Genomic DNA, 20,725 nt, shown 5'->3' with positions numbered 1-20,725 from the left:
CTACTAGAAGCTGTAGAAGTTTCATCTCTGTGTGTATACTCAAGGCCTGGCACACCATCATTTCTCACTTGGGCTATTGCACTAGCATCCTCCTCCTCCTCCTCATTATTACTCTTATCTTTTCAATTCAATTTCTTTATCACAAGCAGAATGATCTTTACAGGATGCAAATTAGATCATGTCACACCTGTCTCTTTAAAATCTTTCAGTTATTTTCATCACCCATAGTTTCGTCCAAAGACCTTTTTTATAGCCTACAGCTGTCAGAAATACCTGATATCTTTTGCCACTCTAACCCGTAACTCATTATGATTTCATGAGTGTGGCCTCAGTTCAGTTCCTTGAACGTAGCAAAATTTTTTCTTATCTCAGAGTCTTTGCATGTATTGTTTGTTTTGCTGGGAATACCTGTTCCCCAGCTCTGCTTAGCTGACTTCTAGTCATTCTGGTATCTTCTTAAATATTACTGAGAGTGGCTTCCTTAATCACCTACCTCCCATTCTGAATTATATACTCTTATTTTACCCTGTACTTTTCACTCATAATCTTTATCACAGGATTTTTATATTTGTGTATTTGTAACTATATATTCATTTTTGAGAGTGTTTGTTTAATCTGTATTCAGCTAGAATATAATTTCTGTGAGAAGGAGTGTGCCTTTTTACCACGGTATGTCCTTAGTAAATATTCATAAATGAATTAGTCAATAGAAGGCATTCAGGTAAAATGTATACTGATCGAAATTTAGCTTAGGGAGTGCCCAATTTACCATGTAGCAATGCTTACACAATCTTGAAGGCATAGTACATGTTAGTTAAATGAAAATGGGTGGGATATTCTAGGGTGGCAATAGTAACATCATGTGCAAAGGCCCAGAAGAGTGAGAAAATAAGATCTAGGAGACTGGTTCTCAAACATTTTGGTTTGAGTACCCCTTTACAGTCTTAAAATTGAGGACTCCAAAGAGTCTTTTTTAAATATAGGTCGTATTTATCAATATCATATTAGAAACCAAAACTGAGAAATTTTAAAAATATTTAATTCACTTAATAATAATGAACCTACTACATGTTATTCTGAATAATATGTCTCTTATGAAAAATAACCTTATTTTCCAAAACAAGAAAATATGGTGACAAGAGTACCTGTCTTTTACATTTTTCAAATCCTCTAAATCAGAGACAGCAGCTAGGTTCTCATTATCTGCTTCTTCAGTCATCTGTTGCAATATGTTGTATTAGTTGAAGTCTGGGAAAAATATCGGATCTCAAATAAGTGGTGGGAAAAGGGAGGAACATTTTCATAGCCTTTCAGATAGTTACAGAGATTCTTCTTTGATATTAAACCAAAGCTTAACATGTTAATTGCAATATCAAATAAGAAAACATATCAGTGAACTTTTGTACTTTATTACATTAAAATCCACTGGTCTGGTCTGTATTTTGAGTGGACCTTTTGCCCATGTATGATTCTGTAACATCTTGCATTGGTCATATGGAAAATATTGGGTTATTGAGGTAGACTGATGTTCCAAATGGTGACACATTTTATTATATAATATCAAATTACAGTCATTATCCTCTTCATGATAAATGTAGTAGCCTTTAAGTATTGAGAAGCTGTCAAACTCTTGGAGACAGACACAAATGATGCAAAATTCTAACATTTTGCTTGAAAGCTTGAATTTTATGATTGGCAACAAATACTGCCAGTTGTTTCCTTTGACGTGACAGGCTCATTTCATTTTTTTTTTGAGAAAATGTCAGCCAAATACCCAAGTCTGAATAATCATAGTTATTCAAGAGCAGGGACGAATCAACTTACCCAGGGTCCAATAGCTAGTAAGTGACTAGAGACCAGGTCTTTCTGATTCTGTTATATTGTATTACCCCATGTCTGAATTGTTCGGGACTTGCCAAAGCATGTTCTTACAATAGTGTATTGTGGTATTTTTCCTAGAGAGCATGAATGGTTTAAACAAGATTTGCCCAGTTACTTATTTCCTGAAGACCCCTCCTATGATGCTAACGTCATTGATGATGAGGCTGTGAAAGAAGTGTGTGAAAAATTTGAGTGTACAGAATCAGAAGTAATGAACAGTTTATATAGTGGTGACCCTCAAGACCAGCTTGCAGTGGCTTATCATCTTATCATTGACAATCGGAGAATAATGAACCAAGCCAGTGAGTTCTACCTCGCCTCTAGTCCCCCAACTGGTTCTTTTATGGATGATAGTGCCATGCATATTCCCCCAGGCCTGAAACCTCATCCAGAAAGGATGCCACCTCTTGTAGCAGACAGCCCTAAAGCAAGATGTCCGTTGGATGCACTGAATACAACTAAGCCCAAATCTTTAGCTGTGAAAAAAGCCAAGTGGCATCTTGGAATCCGAAGTCAAAGCAAACCATATGACATTATGGCTGAAGTTTACCGAGCTATGAAGCAGCTGGATTTTGAATGGAAGGTAGGAAATTGTAGTATATGAAGATCATTTGTAGAAGCCATTTTTTGTGTAGTAAGCTGCTCTGAGCTGCTGAGTTGGGTACTAAGGTCAATAAAAAAAGTTGTTTTTGATTTAGATATGAATTTAGTGGTCTTGATGCTTCTGGCTGATAAATCCCATTCTTTCCAATAATGTACCATGTGCATTCAAAACAAAACAAAACAAATGTCTGTAAGGATGAAGAACTGTCAATGTTGGGGACCTATGTATTTTTTTAATTATAGAATAGCATTCTTGGCTGAGAAACAAAGTTTTAATCAACTTGAAATCTCTTGAGAAATTAATCTCTTGAATTCAAGAGAATTTAATCTCTTGAATCTCTTGAGAAATCTCTTGAAAACCTGTTTCAGCATGCATCATAACAATAAAAAGTCATGTGTCTTCAAAGACACTGTGTTTTTACTTTTCTCTCTCCTTTTTAAGGGAGGGTTTTTTTCTTTTTGCCAGTAGCTGTAACAGCAAGTGGTTGACACAAATTATACCATCAGGACATATTTATTCAGTAAACAAATACTTTTCTGTAAGTTGAGAAAAATCTGTCTTATTTGGCTTGTTCTTTTAGTCCTTAGTTGCAGTTTATTTTTCTTATTCTCAGCCCACATTTTACTTTTTTATTACTCAAATTCATTTCAGTTCTATTCGAGTGTATGTGGGGGAAAAATCAATTTTTTACTTTCAGGTATCTTTTACTCTTGTTCCTTTCTTGAGGACTGTGAATGTACTTTTAACGGAAGAAAAAAATTTTCAAACATATCATGTAAATATTCATTTGACCTGTTTTTATTTCATTATTTGTACATGGAATGAATAAAATAATATTTCCTTAAAACCATTAAAAAAAAACAGATCTCCCTTTTCTGAAGCAGTTTTATTTAGTTTAAAAGGAGATGTTAATGTCTTTAAAATTCTTACTGAGGGGCTTCCCTGGTGGCGCAGTGGTTGAGAGTCCGCCTGCCAATGCAGGGGACACGGGTTCGTGCCCCGGTCCGGGAAGATCCCACATGCCGCGGAGCGGCTGGACCCGTGAGCCATGGCCGCTGAGCCTGCCCGTCCGGAGCCTGTGCTCCGCAACGGGAGAGGCCACAACAGTGAGAGGCCCGCGTAAAAGAAAACAAAAGCAAAAACAAAAAATTCTTACTGAGAAATTTTTGGAACTAATTTGATAAGATGTTTTGAAAACCAGAATCTTCTTTATCTGAGTTGTGGTTTTATTATCTTCAAAAGGCAAATAGTATCTTCTTTACGAGATTACTACGATACTTAAATTTCGTGGCAGTACCTGTTAACAGTTCCTGATTCAAACCATTGACATGTTATTTGTCCTTTTTCTGTCTATTCTATATTCATAGGTAAAGGTATCCAAGTTGATACCTTTGGGCAACCAAAATATTACTGATGGTTTAGAGTGGAGGCATATCTGGAAAGAAGGCCGGACTCTCTAGAGTCTCTGAGTTCCCTTTGAATTTTAACTGTTGTACACAGTACTGTTAGTGGGATTAAATAAATACTAAACTACTATGTAATGTTAAAAAAAAAAGATCATTCAGGAATTCCCTCTCTACCCCACCTCTATCAGTTATTTGTTTTGATATTATTCTTTGCAATAAGAATAAGGGAGATATTTTGCAGTTTGTTATTTCGAATGTTTTTCCTTAAAGATTTTTCATTTTAGGTAGTGAATGCATACCATCTCCGTGTAAGAAGAAGAAATCCAGTGACTGGCAATTATGTGAAAATGAGCTTACAGCTGTACCTAGTTGACAATAGAAGCTATCTTTTGGACTTTAAAAGCATTGATGGTAAGGAAGCCATGCAGGCATGAGCTCTGAGAAGATAAAACTTGGCACTAGTTGACAAGATATTAAACCATCTCAAAGACATGGTGGGTAGGTCTTCTATACTGGTTTTTAAGTAATCTAGACTTAACTAAAAATGTAAGTGAAACAAAGGATTGAAGACGTGGAAAATCTCTAATCTAGCACTTCTCCAACAGAAGTGCTTCCTTGGTATAAAAATAGTCATTTGTAGTGTTGCCTGTGGAGAAAAGTAAGGAACAACAGGAAAGCAATTTTTACCTAAAATTAGTTGATGTTGTTAGATTCTTTGTCACACTTCTCCATTCATCTTTTATCAGTAAACATTATAATATCTAAACCTCATTCTTCATCAGCTTCTTTCATCTTGGGTGGCCAAGGTTTCCAGATAGGCCTTTCCTGAGATTTGGGCTGGATTTTGGTGCCCATGGCCATCCAGGAGGCAGAGGAGTCAACGGAGGTGGTCATGTCCAAGGACCTCGTGTGTGCCAAGAGTCAAACCTGGCTGAGCAAATGTGCTTATACCACGCAGGGGCCCAAGTGGGATACAAGCAGAATAAACCAAGAGTCCACCGCTGGATGGAACCAGAGGAAAACGGAGTGCATAGTTAGGGAAGTTGTTTTCAACAGCATTTAAACTTTATTCTTAAACTGCCATCAACTATAGCTGTGTTTATATGGTCCCCAGACCACCTTCATCAAAATTACCCAGAGTTCTTATTAAAAAGAGGATTCTTAGGAACTCTCCCAGACCTAGCAAATCAGAATCTCTGGAGATGGGTCCTGGGAAACTGGGAATCTGCCTTTTAAACAAGATTTCCCTTGCCCCTTCCCCTAGGCAGTTGCAATGTACGCTGAAGGATCAGTGCAATGGCAACTTTTGTTTTTATCTTAATGATTTTTTTCTATTGATACAACGCAAGAAAATAATCCTCCAAAGGTGTGCTTTCTTCAAATGAAAGGGATATCAGTTTGATTTCAAGGTTACTGTCGAATACCATGTTGAGAAGGATTTAGGAGTCACATTTTGACCGTACGGGAGTGTTGAGATTGGTGAGTGATGTCTGTTACGATTGTGGGAGGGAAGAGCTTTTGCCACCCCTGCTCCTAAAACACTGAAACATGACGTTTGCTGTCAGGTTGCCCTTGCTCAGATGTGTTTACTTAATATTCTGCATAAGGTATCTTCATAGGAAGGGCTTGGGCAAATATACCTTTCTTATAAATTGCTCTTCTTTGGTCCATTTCAGATGAGGTGGTGGAGCAGAGGTCTGGCTCCTCAACGCCCCAGCGGTCCTGCTCTGCTGCTGGCTTACACAGACCGCGATCCAGTTTGGATTCTGTAACTGCGGAGAGCCATTTGCTCTCTGGCTCCCTCACGGGCTCCCTGATCGGAAGCACATCGTCTTCAGTTCCACCTCGCCTGGGCAGTCACACCATGGATTTTTTTGAAATGTGTGCCAGTCTGATCACTACTTTAGCCCGTTGATGATCTTTCCTGAGTTTCTATCTTTCTGTTTTTGCACTGTGAAAATCAGATATATTCGTTAAATTATTGTTTTACTTATGGATATCACATACTCTGCAGTACTGGTTGAGAGCTGTGACTATCTCCAGGGGACGCTCAACACCACTGAAATGACTGAAAATGTAAAAGTCTGACATTTCATTTACTGTCGATATCTGTGATTCTGTTTTGCCTCTGATAAATTTACACAGGTAGTATCTTTAATACGTGAACATCGATGAAGGTTATTGTTAATCTAAAACTGTGGATTCACCACAGGTGATTAATACCCCTTTACTGGGAAACCATCTCAGTCAAAGGGTGGTTGGGCAACATCTTCTTGCTTTACTGTTTAGTGTAGATAAATCCAGTTTGCTTCCTAAATTTCAGCAGGCTTTAAGCTGTGTTTATGCACAAGAAGATTAAAAAAAATAGCCCAAACATTAGTAAGATAGTAATTAAATGTTGAAATCCTAAGAGCCAGCCCCCCAAATTTCAGAAACCAAGTTCTGCTAGCAGTTTTTGCAAATATTGCCCAGTGTTCAACAGAAGGGCTGTGGTCCTGAAACAGGTAACGGTCATTTCCAGGTTCCTTAAAAACAGCTATAACCAACTAGAGGTTTTATCTTGAGATTTTCCTGAATAACATATTTAAGAGCCTTCAAGGTTCCACTCAGTACTGGAACATATGGAATTGCAACCACCTTTGTCTTTTTCATAAACTTATATCATTTTACAACATGGCTTCAAAATCTACGTTTCTCAGATTCTTTTTCACTCTGTTTATTTTTGTACTTCACCAAGCATGATAAAATAGACAGTTAAATGAAACAAAGCAAAATGTCAACAGTCTCTTAAAGAGAACTCTTATCTTTGATCTCTTATTGTGTGTGGTGGTGTGGAGCTGTGTGTATGTGTGTGTCCTGTTGCATCCCATAATGCTAATTATTCATCAGAAGTTTGTTACTGTATTTACCCCCCTCCCTCACCTTCCCTAGTCACCTTTGTCTTCGTTTATTGTTTGATCCTTAGTGGCTAATTGACTCAGCTTTGAAATCTTTTCTGGTTCTCTTTCTTTCTTCTATATCTTGGTTGCTAGCCATCCAGTTTGAAACACTGTTCTGGCCCTAAGGGCTTTTGTGTACTTCCAAGGTTTGGTAGGCTGTGACTTTCACTGTTGAACCTGGTAGGGCAGGGAAGCCTTAAACATTCAAAAAATTCTCTCTTGAGTAAATATATGTGTTGTTTACATATATACATATATGTATTCGCACCAGTGCTTTTAAATGAAAAAACCAAACTTTTTTTTTTTGGCTTTGTGCAGGTTTTTTTAAGGCTTTTAAAAAAAACAAAAAACCTATATACAGCAGGGTAGATAATAGCCCATTGATTATATTTTGTTTTAGTAAAAATATTTAATTTTAAAATTATGTATAATTTATCGAATTTGTATTTATTCATTTGTCTTGTTTAATATGTTATAATTAACAATCTCATTCACCTGACTTACCCTATAAAAGATTAAGCTCTTGAAAACAAAAAGTGACATTGCCTTGACAGGTTTCTCTTTGCCAAAATTAATGTGTTTTCTACCAAGAAGCAAATGAGAATGTTAGACCAAATTTCTCTTGTGTTTATGAAAGACAAGTATGTCTGTCTTTAAAGAGCTTTGAGTCAGGAGTTTGCAGTGCGTCACATCATACTGTTTTGCAGAACTTTTTTAAGATGGTGTTATATAACTTTTAAGCCTGACTTCTTAATATCAAAATACAAGGAATCCTTATTAGCCAATTTGGGAAAGAGGGTGGGGTTGCAGGCAGTTAAGACGTGTTAAGTTTAAACCTTTGAAAGATTGCCACCTAGTGGCATCGAAGGATACTTTTTTGTGAATATTTTTATAGGGAAAAGCAGTCCTGCTGCATATAGGTATGGCATAATTTTGGCCTCAACAAATGTGTAAATACTTCTTTAGGGAAAAACAGGGCCACCTCATAATACTTGCCTATGAATGGGGTGACCTTCAAAATAAGGAATTAATCTGATTCCTTATTCCCAATGACAAAATCCCTAACAATTTTGAAGACAGAGAAACGGTAGGAAGGAATCCAGTGGCATTTTAGCTTCTTTAGTCTAATGAATCAAATGTTAGAAACTTATATCAAAATTGCTTTAAATGGATGACTGTCATGTTTTTTAAGAGTTAAGAAGTTATTTACTATTTTCTCATTCTTGCCAGTATTTATGAATATCTACATTTTGATAGCCATCTGTTGAATTTTAGGAGGACCAAGGGTCACAGTTTGGGTTCTTGTGTCCTTAAGGTTTTAGAGCACAGCTCTTCTGTGAATGTAGATGGCGTAGTACTTTGTTTGTAGAGAGAAGATTACAGGAGGCTCAGCCCAGCATAACAGGGCTAGAACATTTTCATAGGAGACTCTTTGTTGCTAATGAGCAGGGAGAGGGAAAGAAATCAGTTGCTAAATTCCCACATTTCAGTCTTGTAAACTGGGTAATTGTGGATATGGTATGTGGTAGACAGACCTGGGGTAGGAACAGTTTCTTCATGTTAAGATTCTGGAGGAGAGCTTCTATTATTAGGCTACAGATAAAGTCTTAGCTATATCATGGAAATGGAGTCCACACTGGTTCTAGAACAGCATTTCCCAAACTGCATTCTGTCAGATGCTCTGTAGAAAAGGGGTTTCATTGAGCAAAGCTTGGAAAATGATGCATGTTACTCTCCTGCTTGAAGATGACAGAGGATGTGGGCATAAAGCCTTTGACCAGTCCTTCTGTGAAAAAAAGAAAACCGTTTAACTTTGTTTAACCCTGCTTTGCCCAGATTAATGTAAACATGGTTTTAAACTTACCATCCCCTGGGAAAAAACATATTTGAAAAATACTATTTTAAGAAAATTATTGTACCAGGTTGCCATAATGGGTAGATAAGAATAAGATTTCCTTTTCCCTTATCAGTTATTGGAGAGAATCTGGTTCAAAATCAGAATAATTTCATTTTAGCCTGTAGACATATTCATCTTGAGTGAATGCTGGATTAGTAGAATTTTATATGTCTACAACTTGTTTCATAGCACCTTGATTTTCTTAATCAGGTTGTGGTATTTTGTGGAGAGCAAAATTTATTCTTTTTTGTGTTGAATGGAGAACTGAAAAACCTTAAACAAGGTTACTTCTAAAAATTGTCTAAGAGACTAGTAACTAATGCTTATGGCTCTATGGGTAATGAGTCAATAACATTGATTCTTACTTTCAGAAAGTATAGTCAGTGAACATTTTCTAAATACTTTTATATATAGAACACCATATTTAGATCTAATTCCTGTTATTCTTTAATGAAGGAACAAACAACATCCCAAATTAGATATGTTGGGAGGGAGGGAGGCAAACTATTATAAGTTGGGCTTTTGTTTTCATCAACAAATTTTTGAGACACTTTTGTAACCACTAGTGTTTGCATTCCTTGATACTTGCCAGCTATAAAGAGAATCCAAGAGCCTAAATTATTCAGAAATAACAGTATTCCATGTCAGGGAATTGGCTATATGTAGTACAGACAATTCTCCCCTTTCTGCAAATAGGTTTCCTGGGACAGTTACAGAATCCTGGGCTTGCTTTCTCTTATTCCCTAGCCAGTTTGTACTCAGGGAATACAGATTGATTTTTTTATTAGATGAGACGTAATTGAGAAGATAACCATAGACTACTGTTACAGATTTTTTGACTATTTGGATTTATCTGTAAATGTACAGTATATTGAGTTAATATAAGCAATGCACCTTCCATTTATAAAATATAAGATCTTGGAATGTGCCTACCGTAGACACTGCATGTTTGTCTATTCACTGGTTAATAATTTAAATCCTGTTAATGGCTGTGAAATCTCAATATCTAAATGCTAGACATGTTCACAGTTTTGTCTGTTTTTATTTCTTTTTAAAGACCTCCACGTTTTCAATTTGGCACTTCTTTACCTGATCATTCTGTCACTCTGTGACTTTAAAAATAGGGAATGTATTTATTTTAATAATAGTTCTCAGAAACTCTAAAATTCTGGATGAGGGATCTGTGCAATCTGTTTGTAAGTCACATCCTGTGTTGGGCCTCATTTTTGTAACCTCTAAAGTGGGAGGGATAGATTAAAAGACTTCCGAGCTACCTTTCAGCTTTAAAGTTCCGTCTTCTCTGCCTTTTCATATGATGTGTATTAGTGCTCACTTTTTACACATTTAGAGATTTTATACTAGCGTGAATGATCTGTATTTGTTTGGCGAGGTGTTTTGAAGGTATATACTAAAATATTTTTCTAAATACAGCTGCCTCCCTGGAATACAAATGGTAAAAATCATCCAGAAAACCAAACATGTTCAAATGTCACGTGTACTTGCCGTAAAGCAAAAGATTACTAATTTGGAGTGATGGAAGTGTTCCATACATTTTAATAGTGATTTTTAGATCCAGAGACCCTCCATATCGTCTATTAACTTATTTAATATGTTACAGTAACCTTGTGAGTTAACGATTTTCCAGATGAGAAAGCAGGACCAGAAAGCTCTTCACGAGGCTTTAATGCCATACAAGTGTTCAGTGATGATCACTGCTCTTTATATGCCCCCTTCCTCCAGGGGAAAACAGTCTGAATCACTGAAATATCTGCATAGTTGAGTAATAAAAATAAAGATGTATTGCTTTCAAGTCTTAGAGTGACATGAAGTAGTCTTAACTGAATATTTTTTAGTTTAATTATTTGAACCAGTTGATCGTACTAACTAGATGTAATTATCGTAAGCATTTATGACTAGCATATTGATTTTTGTTAAGTACTTCTAAGCTATTGGGGGTGCTTAAAAAATACTGAAGAAACTTTTTAGGACGTGATTCTTCCTTTAACTTTATTTATATGATTCTCATAGCAAAGATTTTTTTAGAAAGTAAAACTAGCCCCAACTCCTATCTTAAATTATCATAGTTTTTGACTATTAATCTAAATTAGGCTTATCTAAATTTCATATACAGATTGATAATTTTTCATTTTATATGCATATTAGATGATAAGATGCTATTTTCGTAGAGTATATTTCTATTCACAAACTACCTAATTATTATTGGCTTGATATGGAGTCTTTTAAACCTTATAAAAATTTGAAATGTAATTTATGTTTGAGCTTTTAAAAGTGTATCTTATTTAAGCAAGTTGCTGGCATCCTTACCAGCCTTTCCCTATATAATTATAATGCATTTGATGCCACTGAACAGTAATAACATAAAGAACAGGACCCACAGTCTAGACTATGTTGAGTTTTAATTAAACTTTTTCAGTCATAACCTGATAAGAATCAGGCTGGGTCTAGAAGTTAGACTGCGGGGCTGTATTAATTTCATGAGCCAATGTTAATGTTTACTGCCAGCCTGCATAGCAATGCCAGTTTGCAGCCGTGATCGTATATGTGACTTCTGGTAACTACCGTTTATATGTCAAGCAGCTTAGATGTTATGGAAGTAGCTCATGGTTATTTGGACAAGCAGGGTAAGTAAATTTAAGTTACATTTGAAAAAGTGCAATTAAGGAAATCCGAGAGCAGAATGCTCTTTCCAGGAAAAAAGTGAAGTGCTTATAGAATATCCTAGCATGACAGCTCTTTTGAACATACAGAGAATGTTGACAAGGTTCATACAGTGGGAATTTCTTAATTCGCGGTTTGCTACTTTGTGTCGATTTAAAACTTCAAGGAAGGATGGGAGGGAGGCTCAAGAGGGAGGGGGTGTGGGGACATGTGTGTGCATATGGCTGATTCGCTTTGTTGGGCAACAGAAACTAACACAGTATTGTGAAACAATTATACTCCAATAAAGATGTATTAAAAAAAAGACTGAAGAAAAAAAAAATTTCAAGGAAGGAATAGGAACATTCTAGCCAAGGAGAACTGCATATTTAATTTTTGCTGCTAATTTAAGCATGCATTTTTCACAGCTAAAAGTCCTTTAAAGTTTTGTTACAAAGAAAGTCCATTTTTCTATACAGATAACATTTTCCTAAGATGGAAAAAACAGATCCACTAAAAAAACAAAAACACCTTAATTAATTGTGCCTTTTCTCTTGAGTTGTAGGACTAATAATTAGTCAAAAACTTGTTTAAACTGTGTTTTTTCCCTAATTCTTCTCATTTTTCCTTAAATCTGTCCTCCACAAACAGTCACATTGTTTGCTTTTGCCTGTTTGTTTTCAGGTTCCTTTGGCCAGACCTCACTTTCATTGTCAGAAATTGTTCACTAAATGTGTTTTTCTGTTTGTTTTATGTTGCTTCACTTTTTAAGTCACCTTGGTAAAAGTATGGCTGCCTTTTCATGTTTTTAAAATGAATGCAGTGAATAGCAATCTTTATATTTCAACCCTTTAAAAAGTTTGTAAAGGAAAGAAATAATGCGGAGCAAAGAACAAAATCTAATTTTGAATCTGATTCTCAGTTTGGCTGCTTGACAGCAGCAAGTCATTTAACCTCATTTAGTTTTTTTAATCTACAAAATGTGGATAATAACCTACCTCACAGATGTGTGTGAGAAAGTGAAGGCCCTTGCTTAAAATACAGGGTTTATCATCATATTTAATGTAAATCCCTTCCTTTTTTTTAATAGATATCTTTGATACTGATAGGATGAGTATCTTGATTTCAGGTAAGTCTTACGTGGTAAGAATATAGGGGTAAAAATGTTTAAGACCAGTTTCACAAATTATGGTATTCTTATTTTAAGGGACTTTAAAAATTTCTTGAAAGTATCGAACATCCAAATATCAAATTTGTCTTTTGTTGCAGCATTCAGAACTTCTTAAACTGTTGGCTGAAGATGCCTTAATGTACCAAAATACAGCTTCCTCTCCAGAGGAACCACAAATATCTATGGTTGTATGACGTTTTGAGTGTTTAATGTAAAATTGTTAGAGAACTGTGAACTCTAAGCATAGTAATCTTAATGTTGTTTTAGGAAGAATGTGTTCTGTATCATGTATGCTTAAATATCATACAGTGACTTTTTGAGTGCAACAAACAAAACTGAAAGTTGACAGCCATTAGGTTGTGTCCATGACAATCATAAGAAAATGTAAGATTGGATATTAATTGTTCAGAAATTTTTCAAGAACGCTTTGCATTCATTCTTTCTTAGCCCATCTTTGGAAAAAAAAACTCCCGTAGGCTGATGCATTTACCCACCGAAGCACTTGATTGCATATCTATCTATTAAAATAATTTTTTTAACTGTTGAAATTGGGATCATTTTCTATAATTCATTTCAGGAAGGGACAAAAAAGACCAGACTCTTAGTGCTTTTGTGTTTTAATAACCATAGATTCAAAGTTCAGTTTCGTTTGTTATGTATTTTTTGTGAGTGTTAAATGATCAGTGGGAAGAATGTCTTCCAGCAACTGTGTGGTAAAGACGTCTTCTTGAATTACACAGCATTTCATAGTTATAGGTTCTCCCTAGTTAATACTTGCACTGCACAAACTCACAGGTAACAAACACAAAAGAGAAACGCAGCCTATCTGATTACTTACAAGCTTTTTTCACAAAAATCAAATTAAAGTCTCTGGTTAATTTGAAAGCTGTTTTGTTTCTGTTCAGTCATTAAGCTAATAGTCTGCAACTCAATTAATAGTTACAGACAAAGCCATTGTAGAACTTTGCTTCCTGTGATTCCTTGGAGATTCCATACCATCTTTGCCCACTTTTGTCTTCCTTGTTGTACACTGTAGTTTCTAACTTCAGCCATTGTATTAGTTTCCTATTGCTGCCATAAGAAGTTACTGCAAACTTGGTGACTTAAACAACACAAATTTATTGTCTTACAGTTCTGTAAGTCAGAAGTTCGGTGGGCTTAGCTGGTGTTTCTGCACCAAGTTACACAGGCTGAAAACCAAAGCATTGGTAGGGCATGGTTCTGGGGCAGAGTCTGTTTCAAAGCTCATTCAAGTTGGTGGTGAATTTAGTTCTGTGCTGCTGTGGGATTGCAGTCCCATTTCCTTTCTGGGTTTTGGCTAGGGATCACTTGGAGCTTCTAGAGACCAGCATCATTCTCTGGTCCATGGCTCCCTTCACCTTCAAAGCCAGTGACAGGGGGCTTATGCTTCAAATGTCGCCTGCCTCCTCTTCACTACATCTCTAACTGGCTGACTCTTCTGCCTTCCTCTTCTGATTGTAAGGGCCCATGCTATTAAATAGGGCTCACTTCGATAACCTTCCTATTTAAGGCCAGCTGGGTAGCAAACAATTTCATCTATAAAAAGTCCCTTTTTTCCAAGTCACATTAACATATTTACAGGTATTAAAACCAGGACACGGAGATCACGGAGGCCAAAATTCTGCTCACCATAGAAGACCTCAGGTTTACAACAAAATTTTACACTGAAGGCTGCTGAGAATAGAGAACAAGCAATGTAGATGTGGTCCTATGTGCTTATGATGGTCACCTCCCATATTTATATATCTATCTAAAAGCAACTTTTTGAAAAGTATATGCTAGCTCTCATTAAAAACACATCAAAGTCAAGCTATATAAGATTTCAATTTGCTTTATCCAAACTTAGAAGAACAGATTTGTTTTTATTAGTGAATACTTTTTTTTCCTTTATTTCCTAAATTGTATGGGTAATACATGCTTATCGTAGGAAATCTGAGTACAGGAAGTTTGAAGAAGCTGAAAAAAATCATCCAAACTCTGTTACCCAGAAACAACCACTTCTTAGGAATTTGTCATTATATATTGACTTTTTGCCCTTCCTCTTCTTCCCCTCAGAATCTATGTTTTAAAAGTTCTGAACATGTGCGGGAGAGGCCCTGCTCAAGAGAAAGCTATGTCGACTTGGAAGACCGTGTGTGTCAGAGGTACTCAGAAGGAGGAAGGGACAGCTTTGGTGGTGCATGTTAACAGGTTGCTGGTGGCCCAGCCTGTAAATGAATGAGAGGCCCAGTGGAAGCCTCTGTTAGGGTCAAGTCCCTTTGTAAGCTGTCTTTTAGCCAACAGAGTGTTCTCATCTTTAATGATTTCTTTTTATGCAAAATTAAACAGTAAAATAGACAGTTTTTCCATTGAAATGTTCTGCTAGATGAGGGTTTCTAGGAGACAGATGACATTTGCTTGAGACATTACTGAAACTTTAGTTATAATGTTTACATTAAAGAACCTTGTCGATTAATAGTGTATGAAGTTTAGTGTCAGTGCCGTGATTTAAAGAATGGAAGAAATGTGGCTGATAGCGAAACAGAAACAACTACTTCCATGTGGCTGGAATGTTCTTCCTAAAAATGTATTCCCTATCAATAAATAGTAATTAGGTACTAGTTTATGTTAGACCAAATGGTTTATACTTCAAAAAACATAGAAAAGTGTTCAGTTTCAAAAGACTGTTAAGTATATCTATGTAAAATTATTACATCCTAGCCATTCTTTCAAGTCTTAACCTTTGAATTTCAAAAACCTGTTTTTGTGTTCAGCATCTTCCAACTTCAGAAAAGGCCAGGTACTAAAAATAACAACACTTAGTATTTTGTATTAAGGATTTTAGGACACTTTTATTTATATTATTACATTACAGCCTGACAACAACCCTGAGAAGTAGACAAGGTGAGTGTTATTAGCCCTACTTTACTGATGAGGAAATGGAGACTCAGCGCTTAGTCATGGAATTAGAATAAGAGGCCATGTGATGAGATGGACTGGGACAAACCTATGTCAGGTAAAATGTAGTCCCCCTGCCACCTCAGGATTTAAGGTACTTCACGTTTTGGTGCGGTGGCAAGTGTGCTATGTGGGTTTTGATCCTCTTTTGTACAGGATTATTGCAGAAATGGTGTCTGCTCAACATAGCCCGGTACTCCCTCTGGCTTTGCCCATGGGCCATACCTGTCCCATGTCCTCCTCTTCTACCGTGCCCACAGTGTGGGAGAGGGCTGCTGTTGCCTGGTTGCCCTGCCTCTCACTGAGAAGTAAATTCAATCCAGGGGGGGGGGGGGTCCAAGCAGAAATATATTCTAAGTCTTTCTTTGGTGCCAGCCTTAATCTCATCTCCCAGAAAAGAAATCTCAGTGTCACTTCCTAATTCCTTTTCTCTCTCACTTCTACCTCTAATGGGGCTCCTGAAACTATATATTTCTGTTGCTGCTGTCTTAAGGTCTAGTGGTCTTAACTCCTCAAATATTGCAAAAGTAACTAGTCTCCTCTCGTTCTAATCTGTCATCCATAATCTTTCACCCATATTGCCATGATTTTTTTTTCCTTTTTTCTCCAGACACCTGGCATTGTCTTCCTGCTTAAGACCTTTGAATGGTTCCTACTCTCTAAAGGAAAAAAAGTCCAAGTGAACTCTGTCACATTCTAGCCCTGACTTAACCCATTCTAGCACTTGCCATTTCCTATCAGATACACTATAGTCCTTTTACCTTGAATTTCTTCCTGGTCACCAGGCAGAGCATGGATTTTTCCATCTCTGTGTCTTGTCTAGCAAATATATGTGTTTGTTTAAAGACCAAGCTTCAGTGTCACCTGTATGTTGTGTGTTATAATTGTTATTTGTAATAATCTCTGTACCTATCTTCCTCTCTAAACTTTATGAATACTTTTGATCCCTGTCTTCTAGAATAAGCTTGGCCTTTATTGGCATGTGCCATTTGGAACAAGAAAAAGAAGATAAAAGAATATAGAAGCTTAAAAAATAGTCTCACAGTATAAAGGATGAAGCCATGGATCATACCCTTGAAGGGCAGAATCACCCTAACAGGCAGTGTACATCATCTGCAAAATAGAATGTTATTTACGGCTCAGATTATTTATGTTTCTTTACTTTCTGTTAGTAAAAATACCTATGAATTATTTTAATAGCTATTTGGGCATAAACAAAATAATATTCTGTTGTTTAAAATAAGTAAAATGGTTATTTTAAACTGATACAGCATATATATTATTTAAATTTTATTAAATATATTTAGGCAATTCTCAAAATGTTGGGTGAATTTAGGAAAAAAACTACTTTTCAGCATACTATTCCCAAAGAAACCAATTTTGGGCAGCATTTGTCTGATTTTAGTTTTGTGATAAAGTTGGTAATATAAATGTCCTTCTGCTTTGAGATTATACCTTAAATTGGAATATTTCAAAGATGTTGGTTATACTATTTACTTTTCAGAATTAAATTACACCCAGTTTAAACGCACAACATCGTCTAGAAATCATAAACACTCGTGTACTAACATTAGAAGCATTAGAAGCAAACTAACCGTCTGCACAACTGACCAGGTGCCGTAAGGTGTGATTTCTAACTTTGGACATGGCTCATTAAACAAGTGCCAGAATGCCAACACACACTGTGTCACAGTCTCTTGAGCCAGCAGTGAAATAGATACTGAAATAGACATTGAAAGATAACTGCTTAGGAGCAAAATCAACATCTAAATGTGGAGGGCTTGTTTTTCTCCTCTAAATTTCCTGATGAACGTTTCCACAGATTCCACCATCTCATGCTGACACGTAAACTGATGTGAGGCAGGACTGAGACCTTAGAACGAGTTCTCACTTGTGCAGACTGTACCATTTGATCTTGATCTTCCTAAGGTGACTAAACTTCATGCCTGAGAAAAAAGAAAAATAGACAAACATTTTGAAATACAGGTCAATGGAAGAGTGAGTAGGAGATTTCAGGGGAATTTTTTATCCAGTTTAATTTTTTTTTTTCCAGTACGCGGGCCTCTCACTGTTGTGGCCTCTCCCGCCGCGAAGCACAGGCTCCGGATGCGCAGGCCCAGCGGCCATGGCTCACGGGCCCAGCCGCTCCGCGGCATGTGGGATCCTCCCAGACCGGGGTATGAACCCGCATCCCCTTCATCGGCAGGCAGACTCTCAACCACTGCGCCACCAGGGAAGCCCCCAGTTTAATTTTTTTATGCTCCTTTAAAATGTTTATAAATATGCTCCGTAGAGAAGTTTGATAACCTCAGGAGCGGCAGACACAAAAATAGTCTCTTCCAAGTAATCCTTATAGAATAGGGCATTGCATATTGGAAAACTTTTCCTGAATTTAAATATATGAAATAGTCTTTCCTTGAGACTTATAGACATAATAATGTATTATGTATTTAGAATTTATTATTTAAAGTATAAAATCAAACCACTTACTTGAAATCTAGATGTTCAATTAGCACATATCCATCTATAGAAATAAAAATCACTATTACTAATCTGAAAGTTATAATGCTTTGAGATTTTTTTAAAAAAACAGTGATTGAAATCTTATAAGCCAGTAACTTACATTTGCCTTTAGAATTGCGACATATCACTAGATTTTCTTCAGTGATATCAATGACTTCCAGTTCTTCTCCAGGGGTTATTGGCAAGTCGAATATTCCATTTCTTGAATTATTGGAACATGCCACTGCTGTATTCATGACAGTAATTTCTTTGTCATACTGAAAGGAGAAATTCCTAATCGGAATGTGCTTGCATAGTTTTCATTCTTTTTCATTGTAACAAAATTAACGGAAGACATACTATACTAACCTCAAAATAAACTCAAGATGCTAGATATTAATTAGTTAACTAATGACTAAGGGACAGAAAATAATAGCAAGATATTCAGGGAAAGAAAAGTTATTTAAGGAAATAATGGTACATTTATTATTATCACAATCTTTCTTACATTTGTTTGTTACGATCATATTTTCAAAGTGTTTTCACACCCATTATCTAATTGTACTAGAATGAATTCTGGTGGGTGAGCAGGTGTTAACATTGGTATAAATTAAGTACCATGAATGGTACGTTCACTGTTGCAGTAATAAAGTCACCACCAAACCTGGGAAAGGACAAGTTAAAAAAGAAAAAAAAAAAAGAGGGAAAGAGAAAAACCTCTTTCTTTGTGTAGTGCTTTAGAGTTTATAATTCTTTCTTACACACAGCATTTCTAGCTGTTCTTTCTACCCTTCCTCTCTGGTGGGCTCATATATTCTTATATACGTACAGCTGTAGCACATACATTTTAAAGATGTGTGGGGCAATTCCCACTCTCCCTTGGTGGTTAAAGACGAGCATTTGTGGAAAAAACTGAGGAATTTGATTTCTGACCTCAGGGGAGTTTTTTTCTGTGTGGTAAACTAGCCAACCCATACATCAACAGGTACACCACCTTCTAATGTACTGAACTCCATTGACTGGAAAATAATAGTTCCAGAATATGTAGCTTATACTTACAGATGTCCGCTTCACCACATTAGGGTGGCCAAACATCTTCCTTTGCTTGGGGTAGTCTCTACTTATAGTTAATGTCTCTATTTATAAATACTTACTGTGATTAAGTGTGCCTCCTTCCACTCTCAGAAGTGTCCTGAATTTGGATGATAAATTATGATTAACCTATACCAAATGGGATCTAATCCACAAGATTTTTCTTTTGCCTAACAGAGTGATCTTACCCTTTCCAGGCCATTGTTCACTGTGAATGCACAGTGATTTCTTAAAATGTAAATCTGATCAGGTGGTCACCTTCTTTTTTTATAAAGTCCTAGAAACTCTTCATTCAGGGTAAGATCCACATTTCTTAGTTTGACATTCGGAGTCCTTTGCCTACCATCATTCCCCGTCCCCCCGTTTCTGTCCCCTTTATTGAAGCCACATCAAACTATGTGATAAGCCTGAATGTGCTGTGTACCTTACATATGTCCATGCCATTGCTCCTACTGTTTCCTCTGCCTGAAATACTCTTCTTTCTTAGGTACTGTTTGTGAAGACTTTCATGTATAATTCACTGTTTTAACTGCACTTTGTATATACCCCTATTATGATTCTGATTAACATATTGTCTCATAAGTTGAAAATGGAAAACCCCAATGCCTGGTACAAATGGGGCACCCAATATTTTGTGATTTGAGCTGAATAAAAATTATTGAAACTGTATAGTTTTTCTAAAGATATATCAAGGAAACTCAGCACAGGTGATTAGGAAGAAGAGACTCACGTACCTATGAGAATGGGGATTTCTGTCCCATATGAGAGTGTCACAGAGTGTCCCAGCTACAGTGGGGGGCACTAGATGGAACGTAGGGTCCTTTCAACAAGTAATTGTTACACACTTGTTTTTCAGCTGATCAAATAACATCACAGTTTGCAGTAAATAATTTCATATCACAATTCCTAGATATAGTTACCCTAATCAGTTTTGGTCCAAGCAGAATTTATTAATGATTATGAGGGGTTTGTGTATGCTCCTATGTTAGTTCAGTCCAAAAACGTTTTTGGATATTTACACAGCATTAGGTACTCCTGTTCTGTTCTGTGTATGGATATAAGGATAGATAATATACCCTTGTCCTCCAGGAGCTCATAGTTTAATTGATGAACACGTAATTGCAATAATGCTAATGTTTTGTGATAAGCTAGAGGTTTGCTAAGGTATATAGGTATGTAGTTTCTTTAATCAGGAAGTGTGGGTTCCTAGAGGAGATGCCTCGACTAGGTCATCATAAACGAACAGGAGCTAGTCAGATGGAGAAAAGTAGCAAGGGTACACCAGACAGTTGGAACAGACCAGATAAATGCCTAGAGGAAGGAAATAGCAGGGCAAGGATAAAGGTGTACGTTCATTCAAGAAACAGAACTATGAACAATTTGTGGCCAAGGCGCAAAGTGCAAGGTGAAGAATGGCAGAAAATAAAACCAGAAAGACAAGCAAAGGTCATGACATGAACGGCTTTATATCTCATGTTAAGAAAACCTAATCTTTATCTACTTGGCAATGGGGAACTTTTGAAAGATTTTAGGCAAAGTAGTAATTTGGACAGATTCCATGAGCAGGATGCATACTTTCTCTCAATCCAATGTCTGGTACAGGGAAGGTGTTCAATG

General features: G+C 36.5%; 2 protein-coding genes across 9 annotated transcripts in view; one reads left to right on the top strand and one right to left on the bottom strand.

Moving 5' to 3' along the window:
- PRKAA2 (protein kinase AMP-activated catalytic subunit alpha 2) overlaps positions 1-20,725 on the top strand; it is a 95,064-nt gene that overhangs the window by 50,649 nt on the left and 23,690 nt on the right. For 6 of the 8 annotated variants that reach the window (XM_022575780.3, XM_089922008.1, XM_089922004.1 and 3 more), the window contains 3 exons: positions 1,960-2,464; positions 4,176-4,302; positions 5,568-20,725. The exon at positions 5,568-20,725 is cut by the window's right edge. In XM_022575780.3, the coding sequence (XP_022431488.1) occupies positions 1,960-2,464; positions 4,176-4,302; positions 5,568-5,806 (871 nt within the window). In that variant the 3' untranslated portion in view covers positions 5,807-20,725. Of the gene's footprint in view, positions 1-1,959; positions 2,465-4,175; positions 4,303-4,849; positions 5,371-5,567 lie in introns of all 8 variants that reach the window. The other 2 variants (XR_016395201.1, XR_016395202.1) reach the window with 2 other exon arrangements.
- FYB2 (FYN binding protein 2) overlaps positions 18,001-20,725 on the bottom strand; it is a 106,172-nt gene continuing 103,447 nt past the window's right edge. Inside the window, 1 exon segment of the mRNA XM_089911313.1 lies at positions 18,001-18,294. Coding sequence (XP_089767439.1) covers positions 18,001-18,294 — 294 coding nt within the window.

Source organism: Delphinapterus leucas, chromosome 1, assembly GCF_059928025.1.
Source record: "Delphinapterus leucas isolate spDelLeu-1000000601 "Yukka" chromosome 1, BTC_Dleu_Yukka2, whole genome shotgun sequence".
NCBI classification, from domain to species: Eukaryota; Metazoa; Chordata; class Mammalia; order Artiodactyla; family Monodontidae; genus Delphinapterus; species Delphinapterus leucas.
The sequence above is the reverse complement of the archived record's forward strand: the minus strand, read 5'-3'. Positions and strand labels throughout refer to the sequence as shown.